This window comes from Herpailurus yagouaroundi, unplaced genomic scaffold, assembly GCF_014898765.1.
Source record: "Herpailurus yagouaroundi ecotype Mexico unplaced genomic scaffold, PumYag 202, whole genome shotgun sequence".
In the NCBI taxonomy this organism is placed as follows: domain Eukaryota; kingdom Metazoa; phylum Chordata; class Mammalia; order Carnivora; family Felidae; genus Herpailurus; species Herpailurus yagouaroundi.
In genome coordinates this window covers 11556014-11572963 of record NW_024412433.1, presented here as the reverse complement: position 1 = coordinate 11572963, position 16950 = coordinate 11556014, and the positions used below count along the sequence as shown (strand labels likewise).

Genomic DNA, 16950 nt, shown 5'->3' with positions numbered 1-16950 from the left:
TGCATTCCCTCCCAAGAATTCTTTGCAGTTATTCTGAAATTAGTGTATGCTTGACTACTTGATAAATTACCAACTGATCTCCTGTATATGGACAGGAAGTACTTGCACTTTGAGAACTTTAAACAAACAGTACCTACTGTTCTTGACAAAATCTTTTCTCTCAGAGGAAGTAACCCTTCTTTAATTTTTAGTGGACAAAAAAATCCATCATACTTCTGCCCTGGATTTGGATTTAGTTTATTGCCATTATTGCTCTAGGATTATAATTCTAAATGGTGATTGTTAGAGATTTTAACACATTAGTGTGTAGCTGATTTATTTACTAATACGGAATGATACTCAAAGTGTTTGATCTAAGCCCCAAAATGCTAAGATAAAAATTTTAATTACATCAAAATACTGTACTGATTAGTCTTTTACAATTTTCCTAAGTAAATTTAGCCAGGTTTGTTGGAGCTCTGTCAGGAAGAGTATAAGCTGGATTGTTTGTTTACGGTAATGCATAACTAGTACATTTTCATTCCTGCCTCTGGTGACATTTTTCTGACATGAATTCAGTCTGCTGTCTCACAGAGAGCAAGAACTTGAGGTTTTCCCTCTGCTCCCTAAAGAACTCTGAGTACAAGGCTAGTACCTACACTTTGTATCCCAGATAACACTGATTTTTTTTTTTTTTTTTTTTTTATTCTTCTTGGCTGCTCAGTATGGGTTTTGCCAAGTACCATGGGTCGGTTGGTAAGTTGGCTTATGTATATTCCAGAATCTCTGGACAGATGTTTAGGGTGATCATCCATGAGCCTGTACCTGAAACTTTGCTCTTATCTTGGCAGCATGAGGCCAAATTCCCGTAGGGACTCAGCCCGGATAAATTAATTTCTCAATATGCGTAGATATGGCTTACATCTTTCTCTTCTAAGTAGTCTGGAAAACAGGGTTTTCATATTTATAATACTTCTTGCTTTGGGTCACTAAGACATTCACAGTTATTCACAAAATTGTGGATTTTCTTTTTCTTAAGTTTATTTATTTTGAAAGTAAGGGAACAAGCAGGGCTGGAGGGGGGTTGGGGGGTGGGGGGAGAGGGAGAGAGGAAGGGAATCCCACGCAGGCTCACGCTGCCAGCACAGAGCCTGATGTGGGCCTCAGACTCCCGAACCTGTGAGATCATGACCTGAGCCAAGATCAAGAGTCAGATGCTTAACTGACGGAACCACCCAGGCACCCCTGTTTTTAATGTTCTAGGGACTCTGGGTATAATATCACATGTTAGTCCTTTCAGCAGTTATCCCACTGATGTTGTGATTTCCAAACAAAATGCATGTTAAGTTAGAGAAGTTTACATAAATCAAAATAAAAGATTTTTCTCTTTTCAGCTGTTCACTGCTCCACCTTTCATTCTTTTGGGTGAAATACACAAGAGTGAGGTTTAACCCAAGGTAGTTTTGCCCTCACATTGAGAAAAAGTTTTGAGCCCACATCCCAGGGTCACAGTCCTTTTGTTGCAACAAAGCCTCTTCATGTAACAAACCAGATGCCAAGCAAGTCCTGGTATCACTTAAATACTTCACACAGCTGACATTAAACAGCTCTCCGAAAATACACCAAGCTCAAGAGTGGATGTTCGAACGATAAAATTGTTTCATTCAAATATGTTCAGCTTTTAAGAAGCCTTGGCAGTGGAGCCAAAGAAATTGTGACTCTCAGCTTACATCTGAAAGAGTGATTAAGGTTACTGTCACCCGGAAGCCCAGAAATGCTGCCTTAACTTCCATCTGGGTAATCTAAGAACTGTCTTGCCTCTCTGTTCACTCTCTGCACAGAATCAGGAGTGGTTTTATGTTTCAGTCATTTAGCTAGAGAACATGTGCTTTAATATAATGAAGCTATCAAAATGCTTTTGTCGCAACCTTCTGAAACTTGAATTCGGTTGAAATTTACGCATCATACCCTCAACTCGCTTCATTGTCTCTGTGAAAGATTGGAAATGGCGTTTTCGTGGGATCACTCTTGATTCATGTGTTTGAACCCTGACACCTGTGTCCCAGAACTCTCTGTCCTAATCTCCTCACCACCCGTAAGTCACAGGGCAGTGCTGGTTGCTAGACGTGTGACTTGCTGGATGGGAAGACACACGGCGACTAAAGAATGACGCTTCTCCCGGAGCTCGGCGTTGAACACACTGCTCACTGTGGTTCTCTTCCCGCTGCAAAGTTGCCTCTCGTATTCAGTTTGTTCAATTTGATGTGTAAGGCTGCACGGTCACGGGCGTTGCATTGTAGCTGGTTTTTTTTAAAACAATTTAATATGTTGATGAACTTGCTTGCTTTGACTGTTTTCCTGGGGGAGAGGGAAGGGTGGGAAAAGGGGCAAGACAACGAAGGTAATTTTTTAAAGGACGAGGTGTTTGGGGAAACTGCTCCGCTGAAGTTCCATAAGAGTCTGACTTGCGTGTTTTTCTCTTCGCTTGCTGTGCTCCCGGAAACAGTGTGACACCGGCGCCCCAACAGGTCCGGGCCTGTCTTCCCCAAACATTACCTGAAGGTGGAGCTAATCTTCCCTCCGCTCGAGGCATTTTGTCGCTTATCCAGTCTTCCACTCGTAGGGCTTACCAGCAGATCTTGGATGTGCTGGATGAAAATCGCAGGTGACTGGCCATCAGTGACTCTCGCTGGCTGTGTTGCTTTTTTTTGTTTGTTTTTTTCTTTTTTTTGTTTTTGGTTTGGCTCCTTGTTAGTGGACTGTGGTGTCTTCCTTTTGTGTTTGCACCTTCGTCTCTTCCTAAGATGCAGTGGCTTAAAACAACCTGCTTTGCTTTCTTTTAAATCGAAATTATTGTCCAAAATTCACATTTCACAAGATGCTCTTAGCTTCTCTTTAGTCAGGGAGAGTATTCAGTTAGTAACTAGAAACAGGAAGTATAATGATTTTTTTTTCCCCCCAAGGCTCTGTTGACCTAAGTACTTGACTCCACTGGAATATGCTGAGGCATACTGTCAGATGGAGTGTAGGCTGTTGGACTGAAGCGTACTGATTTTCTTTAGTGAGTCTTTTGGTTTCATCGTTGCGATACTAAGATGGTTGGGCTGCCGAAGCCAAACTGACAAGACAATATCAGTGTAGGTGCTAGGACACTTGTTTACTTTCCTTCTAGCTAGGGATTTCTGGGCCTGTACTGAAAACCCCAAATGCTGTTGTCTTTCTGATAATACTGATATTTTTCAGGATTGATAAGGTATCTCACTTTTGGACATCTCCCAGTAAAATCGTCAGTAGTACACTTGGGCTTGATTTTTCCTTGCCGTTATTTCAGATATTTCGTGCCCTTGCTTCTTTACTGCATAGTATTTTTTAAAAGATAAAATTGGGGGAGCTTTTTGGCATAGTGTGGGAAAGGCAGAGTCCGTTTCATTTCAACTCCAAACATTTTATCTAGTGACTCTGTGCGTCACCATTTGAATTTTCATGGACAGTTTAGTAGACTGTTAACTTTTGAAGAATTCCCCCGTAAGTTTAGCTGGCCCTGCCAGTAAACCTTGTTTCTTACCTTAGGAACTGACATGTCTTATGGCTCAGTCCAAACAGACTTTCTTGTTGAATGCTTTTGATCGTCACACAAGCCTCAGAGATTTTACTGTACTTCGTGAGCACTTGTCCATACCATCGACTGGTGTTTCTAAGCCTGCCCCGCGTTAATGTAGTGGTATACATCTGGGCCCAACGACTTAAAGCCGCACCAGAAAGAGCTTAAAAGAGGAAGCTCATAGCAGGGGAAAATGATACATACATCTATATACATGTATATTCATGTATATGTGTGTGTGTGTGCATATACACATACATCCCTCTCCCCAAAGGTTTAGAACTGCCTCAGAATATTTGGAGCCTGTAAGAAGCAGCATGGAATCGGGGAGCCAGCCAGATTCAGTGTTGACCCACCCCACTGAATAGCTAGCTGCACAATGGCCTTGGGGCAAGTTGTTTAACTTCTCTGGGCCTCATTTTCTTCATCTGTTAAAAAAGAAAAAAAAAAAAAAAAAAACAGGCAATAATAGTATTACCTAGTTTATAATAGTATTACCTATAATCTAGTTTTCTAGATTCCCACCACCATCTTTATTTAAGATCTAGGTAATAATGGCCTCAAGTTCTTTATTTAGGAGCGTGGTAAGTCCTTCAAAAGGCATTGAATATAAAGTGCCTGGCATTTAAGAACTGATATTCCCAAAGGCCTCTTTTCTCCTCCCTCCTTAAAGTAGATTTCTTCTTCACCAGGTGTCGTCTTTCACTTTTTAATTACAGTAGGTCCTTAGAAGAGACCAGATTATTAGGTCGAATTATATCATATCAAATGCTATTAACAGTGAAAATAGCTGAGTGAGGAAGATATTTATAAATTCTATATAGATTAAATAATTGTGACTTCACAAAGCAGTCCTTGCCCATTAATGGAAAAGAATTTTGCCTCAACTTCAAAAATAGAAAATCAGAAATCTTACTAATGTAGAATTTACTTTGTATTCTTTTATTACAAAAAACTGTATTGAGCCCTAAGTGAAGTTTTTAGTTATTAATTTTTTAATTATCATAAATTGATAGCTTTAAAATCCATTTTTTTCTGGAAAGGAATTATCTTACTTAAATGAGATTTTAAAAATTCATAAAGTAATTGTGTTAATAATTTTTTGCTCCTGGATACATACCATTAGTTATGTTACCTTGGAGCCTGGAGGGTTAGATTCTTATTAGTCTTATTGGATGCTTCCATTATTCAAAGGGTTTTTTTTTCCTTGCCTTTTTTTTTAAATTACATTTCAATCTCTTATGATCTAAATGTTGAACAAGATTTAATCAGAATTGTAAGTACCAAATCATTTTTTATTTCTACAAGAGAACTGTCTGGCATGACTTTGCAGATACAAGAAGTAGGAATGTGAAATTTGGATAATGTTCTACCTGCATGATTATTACAGTAATACTGCTTATAAAGTTTTAAGTGCTTTTATGTTCCTTGCTGTGTACATCATTTTTTCCTTTCTATTTTATTACGCTTTAGTGGTTATGCTCATGTAATGTCCTATCTTTGGTCTTTTGCCTTTACCTTAGGTACAGTTACATTAAGCTAGAACTAATCAGCAGAAAGAAAGAAAAAAAAGGAACTTACTGTCTGCCTTATTATTTAAAAATGCAGATTCACAGTTACTTCATGGAAGAACAATTTTCAGTTTACACTTTAAGGAACACTGTGGGAAAGTTTATGTACTATATTTTTGTTTTCTCATCTGATGAGAACTTACTTGATTTAAAACCAAGCTCAACATGAAGACAAAATCAAATCCTTGATACACGTGGGTCAGTGCTGTGCATTTGGAAAATTGAGGAATCAGAAATGTACCCAAACACCTCAGATAGGTGTGTTCTTTGAATTTAAAATGTTGCTGTGATTTAGTCCTTGGCTGGTCAGGAAACACTTGTGTCTCCTGACATCTGCCAGACCTCCGTGTTTCATTCTCCAACGCAAAATATTCACATTTAAAAAAAGAAACTTAATTCCCATGTTAAGAACATTATTTAAATATCAACAGATTAGTCATGCTTAGCATGCTTAAGTTTTATTTTTAGAAGGGGCTTGATTTTTTTTATATAGTTTTTCGTGAGCAGATTATATTGGCTTTGAGTGAATAGAATATGAAACCATCGTGTTTTAATTTGTATTTGTATTTTTGCAAGTATGCATATAAATATGTTACTGTTTATTTACTGTAGCGGTTTCCTTTTTTATTTTTTTACTAAAGAAACATATTTTATTAAGTCAGACCATTTATTTACTCAAAAATGTCAATATACAAGTTAATGCTAGAACTTGGAGAGCCGTGGCTCTCCTTCCCTTTTGCCTCTTTAGTTACAAAATTATTATTGTTGAACATATTACCGGACTTAGAAAAGATTTCTTTTAATGTATTAAATCATACTTAAGGTAGAAACTGGTACTTGAATGAAGTTTCTAACTTTGCCAAATACCTGTCTAATTTACTTTTATATTATATGTGTCAATTGCCAGTGTGAGAAGACAAAATGAAATACGTTGTGAAAGGTAACTGTACTATTTTCTGGCTCTGCATTATAGGAGGGAAATCTCTGTGGTGGCATATGTTGACTATGGCAGATCCATATCGAACATATTAGCGTGAATTCTTTAATAAAAGCTTTAAGTAGCACCCAGCAGCGGCTTCATTTACTTAAGCATTCTCAGACGAGCGTGCTATAAGATTGCAGTGAAGCAAGTTTTCCTAATGCCACAGAGTAATTAATTATAGGAGCAGAACGGGATGATTTAAAACCTGTTTCAGGCTTATGTACTTTCTCACTGTTCTTTAGCCAGCACAATAGAAGTCTAACGTCTCCCCCACAGCCTCAGAATTCCTTATCCTGTAGGCTCCCGAAATTTCTTTAAGCACTAGTTGTGCCTCCAGTAAACGTACAAACTAAACATGAAAATTGTCTTATATAAATTAACTTGGGAGGAAATAGTGATTCGTATTGTAGCCAAAGTTTTACAGCTGTACCAACTTAACGGAAAAAAACTAGTTCATTTGATATTAAACGTTGACTATAATTAAGCATTGCCTTGATACTTCAATGCAGGCAACACCCGACCAGTACTGAGAAAATGAGACACTTGAAATACAATGTAATAATTCTTAAAATCCTTCTATGGCCCCTGTAACTCAGCCTCCTTTCTCTGGTCGCCAATTACTGCTGATTGCTTTTTGGGCAATTGACCAAAAACCACAGGGAGTTTTTGTCTTCCGATTTTTAAAAGTGAAAGATATTGGAAGGGTTACTGCTCACCTCGGTGGAGCACTCACTGCCCTCTAGAACCAGCGTATGTCCTGAGGCTGGTGACTGTCCCCACAAAGTGTTCCAGTTTAGCGCAGTCTTTTATTCCCAGCTGCCCAGTGTGCCGCTGCTGGGGGGTCTCTCCGGAAGAGACGTGCAGTTTGGCTGTGCTTCTGTGCTGCACCCTAGACGTCCTCTGACGGCCTCAGCTCCAGAACCCAGGCTTGCAGGTTTGCTTCTGGGAGCCAAGGTTTGAATGAGATGCAGCTACAGTAGGATACGAGGCGTGATTCCAACGAGTGAGGCGGGAGGGAAGGAGCAGTGGGAAATGGGACTTAACCTGGGCCGCTGACACCAGACGGGCAGCCGCGATCGTGCAGGTGCTACCCAGCAGTTCCTGACACGCTTCCAGGGTTGCGGGTGATCTTTTCTTTCCGACAAGAAAAGGGAAATTACACTTTTTAGACAGAGTTGTCCTCTCTCTTGAATTTCATAAATTAAAATATAAGCACCAAAGGGAAAAAAAAGTTTTACGTGGGTGCTGTCTTGTCACACGAGTTTCCTCTGGGTTCTTGGCCTGTGGTAAAACCTTAAATTTATGAAAATCAAAAGGGAGGGCCTGTCCTGCAACCATCTTTAAAGTATTTGACAGATATTATATTGTATCACAACATACAATATAATCCTATTTGACATGTTTTTGTCTTGTTTTTGCTTTTATTTTATCACTTCTCTGTTTCCTGATTCTGTCTTGTGCCTTCTCCCGCAAAAACCTGCCTTAGACCCGTGTTGCGGGGTGGGTCTGCTGCCGCCACTTCTAATCCTCATCATGACAACGTCAGGTAAATTTTGAGACTTTGTACTTATCAGGCTAAACAGTTGACTGCCTTTGTATTTTGCATGTAGTAGCCTTGCCTTTGTGTTCTAGCTTGAACTGCTCACAGTTTTCCTCTCTGAGTACATCCTGGCTTTTCTCTGAGAACCCTGAGTCTAATCGTTCAGGACGTTTGCCAACCAGAGTATGAAGAAAAATGCTTGGTGGTGAAGGTACCATGTGCACATCTGAGATATTTCATGTAAATACCGTTTTGGTAGCTTATCGAGGATCACGCTGAAACACAGAAAAGGCCGTCTTAAATCTTGTTTTATGCGCATCATTTTAATTGTTGGCTGAGGTTCTGTCTACCATTTCCTTTCTTGTTAGTTGCCTGGGGTGGCATTCGCCACGTGTAGATAAACGTGTGTATAAGGCATCGTCTTAAATTGGGGGAAATCAGCATCGACAGTCTAGACAGTTAAACGTTTAGAAAAGGAATTTAGTTCAAAGAGTTTTCATCATCTGTTGATTTAAGCTTTTCCCTCTTGTTTTCATTCCTTCAGACATGCTTAGCCTCAGTAATTATACCTTCCTGGCATGCACAAGGACAGATAGACTGGCACATACGAATGCTTAAGGTTCCGAGGTGCCAAAATTCCCATTTCCCGTCTTCTGGGGAAAAGAAAATCGCTTGGTCTTCGCAGATACCATTAACTGTAACTTTTTCAGAGCTAAATTTTGTTCATTTTAAGCAGAAATGTATTACCCACGGCAGTAGACTTAAAACTGTCAGCATTATTTCTATGATGAGAGGAATCTGACACGTTGATTTTTAGGCAGGAGAAGAGGGAAACATCGGGTTCTTAGTAATACTGCATTCAGGTTAGAGGAATTGAAGAGTGTGTCCTTAGTGGTGCCTTACCCTCTCCTCTGCTCACCGGTTTCTTTCACGGTGTCAGTTCAGGCCATTGTAAGTTTACTACCTTTGTATATATCCCAGAAGTTGGAACTGGAAGTTCGTGATCCTTTTCTCTTTCCCTGAAAGAACTTTCAGGCAGTGAGCTGACTTAACATTGCTTACAGAGATTTTAGTTCTGACAAATACAGCTTTTTATATCTGATATATATAGCTCTTTTAATGTTTTTTTTTTCTATTGTAAGTTGAATTATATATGTACGGCCTTTTGCCATATCCTTAGATTTCTTTGCAAATGAAGATTTCCTTCACAGTTGTTTAACACCTTATTTAATTTAGGATTTAAAGTGAGTAATTCCCATCACTTATATTTCATTCTGTATTCAGTCTGGGGTTCCTTTACCTTTGAAGCCATTGCTTCTTCCCCCCCCCCCCCCAGTTTAAATTTTTTTTTAATGTTTATGTATTTTTGAGAGAGAGAGAGAGAGGGGGGGGGGCGCGTGAGCGCAGGGGAAGGGCAGAGAGAGGGAGACACAGAATCCAAAGCAGTCTGCAGGTTCTCAGCTGTCAGCACGGAGCCCAACATGGGGCTCGAACTTGTGAACCGTGAGATCATGACCTGAGCCAAGGTCGGACGCCTAACCAATTGAGCCACGCAGGCGCCCCTCTTGTCCCCCCAGTTTATATCTCATAGGCAATCTCAGGGAAATAGAAGTTTTATTTTCTTTACTGTTTATTTTTATTTTAGAGAGAGAGAGAGAGAGACAAGAGTACAAGCAGGGGAGGAGCAGAGAGAGGGAGACACAGACTCTGAAGCAGGCTCCAGGCTGTGAGCTGTTAGCACAGAGCCCGACACGAGGCTCAAACCCACCAGCTGTGAGATTATGACCTGAGCTGAAGTCAAGATACTTAACCGAGCCACCCAGGTGCCCCAAAAAGTTTTATTTTGAGATAAAGTGTAGAGAAAAGGAATCTTCAACCCATGTTTTTTCCTCCAGTCATGTAATAATTCGGTCTGAATCTTCAAAAGAATAATTATCTCAGATATTTATAAACTCATAGTTCTACTCACATAGAAGCTTACTTCTCAGACGCAGTTAGTCTCAGTATTCGAGGATATTTCCTCTTGCGATGAAGAAAGGAGTGGTGAAATGGGAAAGCCAGTTCATTTAGTGATAAAGGGAACACGTAGACATTGTTCTAGAGTTGGGACGCACCGTCAGCCATTGAAACTGCAACACGTACGGTTATCATCTGTTCAGAATGACGACCCTGGCTGGGAACACAGTGAATGATTATAAAATAAATCCTGTTCCACATACTTTATTAAATTATTTTTGGATTATTTTCAACAGCATATGAAACAGGATTTTCTGAGTAGACTTGTCTTGAATGTGCCTGGATGAAAACTATAATTTTCTTCATACCCCTTCGTGTGGTTATGTGCTTTTTGTAACGGGGATTTGCCTGAAAGATCAGAATAATGTAATCCATGTGCCAACTCTCTCTGGATGACAAAGGAGTGACTTTTTAATTCAGTTGACTTAGATTCTGCTCATTTGGGAAAGTTACTATGCCATTTTAGGGAAATAACCATACAGGATTAAAATAGCGAGGATATAAACATGTGAGGTGAACTGTATGGTATGTAAATTATATCTCAATTAAGCTGTTAATTAAAATAAGCTTAAGAAGTGGAAATCCAGGCAAAGGGGAAGCATAGCATTTGTGTGTATTTGTTTCTCAGAGGTTTATTGCCAGGCATTTAAAAGTCCTCGTTTAGAAGTAACTGTATTTGAAAAAGAAGTATTTTTTAATGTGCTTTCCCTGGGATGGTTCTTTGTGGCTTTCCAGTATTATTTTATACACAGCGCCTTAATGATTAATCTTTGAGCCAATTCCGGATCTGAATGCAGTGACAAGATGTCCTCAGGTGATTTTATCATTTTTATCAGTGTTTCTGTGGGAGACACAGTAGAGAACAGGTAATTAGAAATAAGTAGAGAGTAGAAATGGTAAGAGGCAATGAGAAGAGGAGGAGAAATTAAAAAAAAAAAATCTATGTTATTTTTTTTAGCTAAAGTTAGTGTTCCCGGCCAGTGAATCTCGACAGGGACTCCTGTGGAGCTACATACGGACAGAAGCTTGTGGAAGAATTATGCGTTGTTCTGTTTCAGAGTGGCAGCTCTTAAATCATTGCTCAAAATACTTTTTGCTTCTTCCTCTGCTTTCCTTTGTTAGTACCAATTCAGATGGTAAAATATTTTAGTAATTCCTGTTGTTAAATATCAGTCTTCTGAACGGTTTTTTGAGCATTGCCCAGCACATGATGTGACTTACCCGGGTACTCTTAGTTCTGTTGTAATATTAAATTGCATTTTTATGTCTCATCTGCTAGGCATGGCATGTCACATATAGATGCAACAATTGAAGGAACTTCGGACGACATGACTGTTGTAGATGCGGCTTCATTAAGACGGCAGGTATTTAATGTACTAGACAAGAGAGAATCCTCAATTATATTCATATAGTATGTTACTGATAATTTTTAACATGTTATCATTTTCTCTCCTGTGGAACCCATGAATTATTTTATTTCTCAAGCTGTTTTTATTTTTTTTATTTTTTTATTTTTTTTTCAACGTTTATTTATTTTTGGGACAGAGAGAGACAGGGCATGAACGGGGGAGGGGCAGAGAGAGAGGGAGACACAGAATCGGAAACAGGCTCCAGGCTCTGAGCCATCAGCCCAGAGCCCGACGCGGGGCTCGAACTCACGCGAGATCACGCGAGATCACGCGAGATCGTGACCTGGCTGAAGTCGGACGCTTAACCGACTGCGCCACCCAAGCGCCCCTCAAGCTGTTTTTAATAAGCCATAATTGACTTTCCCATTTTGATTAAAGGTATGTTAAGCCACCACTTACACATTTTAATCAGCGTAAAACAGTATTACCAAAATGGATTGGTACAATTCTGGCCACTAACAAAGACTGTCGGCATTTTAGCCAACCAGCATAGCCACTGGACTGCTTGTTTGACTTCTTGAAATGTGGAAGTCACCTTGGCGACCTGTGGTACGATGTTGGAGAGTTCCGCTTTGGAAGTCACTGCTTCCAGTTTGCGCAGCGCCTCTATGAACATATTTCTTGTGTTCTGTAATAAGTCCTGCCTTGGAAGTGCAGTTGCATATGCACATTTGTAATATGCGGTCCCACGGCCTCTAGAATCACACACACACACACACACACGTGGAGAAGGCGCAGCCAGTGTTGTAATTGTGTCTGTGCCGAATAGGCGTAGAGGAGACGTGAATGAAAGAAAGTATTTCTAAGATCAAGAAACTAAATATCTTAGCATTAGAATCAGTCAATATCGTTTTAAAGATTCAACATAACAATAGTATGAAACAAATACTGCTTTTTTTATCGTGAGTCTCGTTTATTTACTAAATGGATGCTGTGTCAGAAGGTCTCACGCATATTTATTTATACCTCGCCTGCTGAAGAAAGGGAGTTTCGCTGGCATTTGTCGTCGAATTCACAGTCAGACCAACAACCTTGCTTTCTGAGAGTACAGCAGGAGCTTCAGGGTTGTAACAACATCCATTCGATCCTTAGCTTAGAGGCTGAACTAGTAGACAAAGATCGAGTCATTGTAAACAGGTCACACACGTCCTGTGACAAGTAGTAGAAAGCCAGGTGGGAAACCGAGCTTCTGAGACCAGGCGCAAGCACCGCATCGCGAGAAGGTTCTACAGAGTTCACATCTGTGACCCCGGCGGCAGGGGAAGCTCCCTTGGTCCGTTGCCAATTTGGAAACCCACCAGCCTGTACTCCATTCATCCAGGGATGGGCCCGTGGGCCGCCTGGCTTCAAGAGAGAAAATGTAATCCACTCTCCATATTAAAAAGCGGCCTTGGTGTTGTTGCTGCCCAGATAAAAATATCGTAACGACTCACGATCAATGCCTGTTTTTTTCATTGACGATAAGATGGATCGTTTAGTGTAAGAACATAGCATCCCGTGGCACCAAATAAGCCCCTCTCGTTGCGAGTGGTTGGGAAAAGGTGATTAACTCTAAGCACTTTATTTATTTATCTTTTTTTTACTGGCCCTAAGAGAAAAATGGCTCCTCAGCACTGATTAAAAAGTGACGTACCTTTCCGGGTTGTGAAAATGGTTATCTCTGCATCACTGTCCGTAGACTCCCATTCCCACCGCCCCCCTCCCACCCCTCCAGGTTGGAGTTCTCGGTCCTCAAAATGCTAAGGATTCCACATTCTGTGAAAATCTCTTCCTTCACCTTCTCTAACATAATGATAGTAATCCCATAGAGCATTCATAGTGCTCTACAGAGCTCATTGTGTTTTTACACAGAAAGCAGATTGTGGGTTGCAGGTTGGCACAAAAGCCTGCCCCGGGAGTACTCCTGCAGTTACCACCTGCAGGGGAAGGAGAGGAAGCAGGATGGGGCACGAGGGGAGTGTTGGGCTGCGGTGTCTGCACGTGGCCAGCCTCACGAGGGGCCTGAGGCCGGGTGGAGCGGGGGGCCTGGGCCTTGAACCCCATTGTGAACCAGTTACTGGATGCACGCAGCTGCCCCAGGAAGGGAGCATATGCTTGGGCAGGGCAGTAGTTCAGCCCAGGGCTGTCCGTGGTAGGGACCAGCAGCCGAGGGCAGTGCTGTCAACGAGAGAATTCCTAGCCTTTCAGCCCTTGAAGGGTCCGGGTGACAGAGCACAGGGCCCGCCACAATAAGCTGTTAGGAGATCCCATCAGGAGCTCAGCGGACAGGGAAGGCAGTTAACGCAGGTTAAAGATGAGCAACTGAGGCCGAGGGACAGAAGCTTGTAGAAGGAGCAGAGACAGGAGCTCATCCTGCTGTGCTGCACCTGCCTCGGTGTGTGCTTGGTCCCCCCTGTCGGAATTAGCTGTCAGCGTGCAACGGTTTCCTCACCTCACACTTAATTGAGGAAGGACGGAAAATATACTCTTTTCTGACTCAGAAATTTGGAGAAGGGAAAGGGAGATTATCTCGGAATTGAAGCTGTCTCGGGTGACATTTTTTCTATATAGGGTTCATTTTGCTCCAAGTGTTTATCAGAATTCTTTTGACAAGTCCTGCTACTTCCTGAGACTCTTAATTCCTCCTTGCACTAAAGCTTCTATTTGGTTTGTTGTCGTTGTTTGTTTTTCACTTAGATAATCAAACTAAATAGACGTCTGCAACTTCTAGAAGAGGAGAACAAAGAGCGCGCGAAGAGAGAAATGGTCATGTATTCGATTACTGTAGCGTTCTGGCTGCTTAACAGCTGGCTCTGGTTTCGCCGCTAGAGGTAACCTCGGCTCTGGAAAATTCTGTCTCAACAGCTGGAAACATAAAGAACTTGCAGACTTCTCTGTTTCTGTGTTTGCATTGTATGCCGTTTTATAGTCCGTGCCCTGCCCGTGTATTTCTTCCAGAAAGGAGGGGGGAAGGGCTGATAACTTGGGGAAGTAAAGGCCCATTCTCTCCCTCCGCTGTGGTCACTGTCAAGCAGTTCTGCAGTAACACGCGCACACTTCACATTCTCCCTTTGCATGTTTTGTAAATAGGCTCTAGTTTGTTTTTCTTTAAGGGAAATGATTTTTGCCTCATCAGTCCGCACAATTAATTCTCTGAATGGGAAAGAGAGTGTATAGTGAGTGGATTTAGAAAAGTATGTGTAAAAGAAGACTAGTCCTTTATTTTGTCCTGTTTCTCAAACGCGATTAAGTGAAACAGTTCCGTCAATAGACATTTTTGCATCCACACTTCAGCGTTCGCGCTTCCATAGTCATGGTCTGGTATCAGGTTTAATGAAGTCAAGGCGCCTCATGTTTTACAGTCACTTTCGTTAAAATAATTCCTGACATTTCCAGCAGTTTATCTAATACATGTGTAAAATGTGCATTCTTATTTTTATTTTAATTTTGCAGATGGTTTTCTATAAAGTATGTTTTTACTAAGCCCCGTGTGAATGATTTAAAAAAACCACAGAATAAGGTACAAATGTAGTGTATTTAATAAACTGTCAACGAAAGCAATGGTTGTCTCTCAAAAAGTTTTATTTCACCATGCTGTGCCGTGAGCGATGTCTTCTATCATATTACCGTTAATGAACGTAAGTCTTCCCGCCTCAGGAGCAGGAAATGCAAGTAATGACTTTGCAGGTAGCAAGGACCTCCCGTGCTTCCTTTCGGGTCTCCGTCCCGGCAGCGGGAGGCGCTGGTCGCATTACAGGTGGTTATGTAAGTCGCAGGATCTGTAAAGTGGTTCAGATGAAAACAACTTGAGTTGTGTCTGCTTTTTCTGTTGTAGTTTTTAGCCAAGATGCACGATCTCAAGGGATTTAAATGCACCAGTGAAACTAAGTCCTGGGACCCTTTAGCTCTCCCGGTTTTTCATCCCTGTTTTGCATTCAGAAACAGATAGGATTTTAATTAGACGTGGGGCTCTCCACATGTCTTCAATATCTTTCTACCCAGGCCATCAATTTCAGGAAAGGCAGTTGAAGGAAATTCCTTAGATAGATGTATTTAATGTTTGTGTTCTTGTTTCTCCCCCGTCCTTCCAAAATAAAATACCTGGGGCGGGGGGAGGGGGGGTGGCGGGAGGGCACCTGACTTGGGAGGGCGCCTGGATGGCTCAGTCATCTAAGTATCCAACTCTTGATTTCGGCTCTGGTCATCATCTTGCAGTTCGTGAGTTTGAGCTCCACATCAGGCTCTGCGCTGACAGTGTGGAGCCTGCTTGGGATTCTCTGTCTCTGTCTCTCTCTCTCTCTCTCTCTCTCTCTCTCTCTCACTCAAAAACAAATAAACATTTATTTAAAAAAAATTTTTTTTTAACGTTTTTTATTTATTTTTGGGACAGAGAGAGAGCATGAACAGGGGAGGGGCAGAGAGAGAGGGAGACACAGAATCGGAAGCAGGCTCCAGGCTCTGAGCCGTCAGCCCAGAGCCCGACGCGGGGCTCGAACTCACGGACCGCGTGATCGTGACCTGAGCTGAAGTCGGACGCTTAACCGACTGAGCCACCCAGGCGCCCCAAGAAATAAACATTTAAAACAAAAAACAAAAAGATACTTGGAGGAAGCATTCTTCTCTTCCTAGAATTTATCATGAGTTTGATGACAAATTTTTTTTTAACCTATGAAAATCTTCTGACTTTTATAATAGCCTAATGATGTGATTATATTAATTCTAGCTCTGTGTGTGTGTGTGTGTGTGTGTGTGTGTCACAGGTAATTTCTGAGTGATCCAGTTGAAACCACAAAAATGATAAAAACGATGGATAAAATTAGTACTTCTTTTGCTGGACAGGCATGAAAAGGATTCTGCTTGGGCCAAAAATGAAATACAAGGAGGCATTCCAGGAGATCAACACAAAAGCTGGGTTTTTTTTCCCCTGTTGATTTTTACCAAATCCTGGAGACCTAGAACTTTCTCCTTTAGTGGCTGTGCAAGGGGCAGGAGATAACAGTTCCATGTCTTGGGCACAGGATTCCTGCATGAAGCTGGGACCTCAAAAGACAACCCCCCACCGCCCCCCAGGGAAAGGGAAGATGGGAAATCAACTTACCATCCAGCTTTCGCCTTGTCACAGATCTAAAAACTATAGAAGCACTTGAATCACCCCAAAGCCAAGCTCCATTATGCCAGCCTCCCTCACCTGGAGGTTGCTCACCACTGTAAGAAGATGGATTTGGAGTTGAGAGGAACAAATTCATTCCTGGTCAGGAGGGTCAAGAAACACTTCTTAGATATTTGAGCTGAGCCTCGAAATGCATGCATATGCACGTAGTGATTTCAACAAGCAGAGAATGAGGAAAGGATTCCTGGTGCAGGGAAAGTGGCAGGAGTGTAGTCAGGGCCAGGCGTATAGAGGGTCAGCCCAACGCTCTAGTACAGTGAGCAGGTTCCACTGCCTTCAGAGCACTGTTCAGAGGTGGGTGGTAGGTGGTTGTTGGGGTTTTTTTTCCTACTTCTGGGAATCCTTGTCGATGCAGTAGCAGGTTATTTACACTTTGAGGGGTAATTTTATGAAAATGTGTTCGCCAGAGAGCTCTCCTTCCTTTCTTGAATGAATGTCTGTTTTCTAGCGTCTTAATTAGAGTGATACTGAAATTGCACTGTCTTTCCTGGGCCTCAAACTCAAATAAGGTTTAATTCACCATAACTGCTATTTACTTACGTGTTACTGTGTCACGACACTCGCGTGTGTTACTAGACACTCGCGTGTGCACGCGGTAAGCGGGTACAAGCAGGAAGGCCGCAGGCTCTGACCGTCTGTAAGGAGTTGACCGTCCCATGGAGAAGGAGGGGGTAAGCCTCTTTAAACAATTAGAGGATTATAA

General features: G+C 41.5%; 1 protein-coding gene across 13 annotated transcripts in view; it reads left to right on the top strand.

The window, feature by feature from the left end:
• Positions 1-14638, top strand: part of MFF (mitochondrial fission factor) — a 35835-nt gene extending 21197 nt beyond the window's left edge. For 6 of the 13 annotated variants that reach the window (XM_040450832.1, XM_040450824.1, XM_040450826.1 and 3 more), the window contains 5 exons: positions 2486-2644; positions 6059-6091; positions 7620-7679; positions 10969-11053; positions 13775-14638. In XM_040450832.1, coding sequence (XP_040306766.1) covers positions 2486-2644; positions 6059-6091; positions 7620-7679; positions 10969-11053; positions 13775-13906 — 469 coding nt within the window. In that variant the 3' untranslated portion in view covers positions 13907-14638. The remainder of the gene's footprint in view (positions 1-2485; positions 2645-6058; positions 6092-7619; positions 7680-10968; positions 11054-13774) is intronic. The other 7 variants (XM_040450828.1, XM_040450833.1, XM_040450827.1 and 4 more) reach the window with 4 other exon arrangements.
• Positions 14639-16950: the final 2312 nt, after the last annotated feature.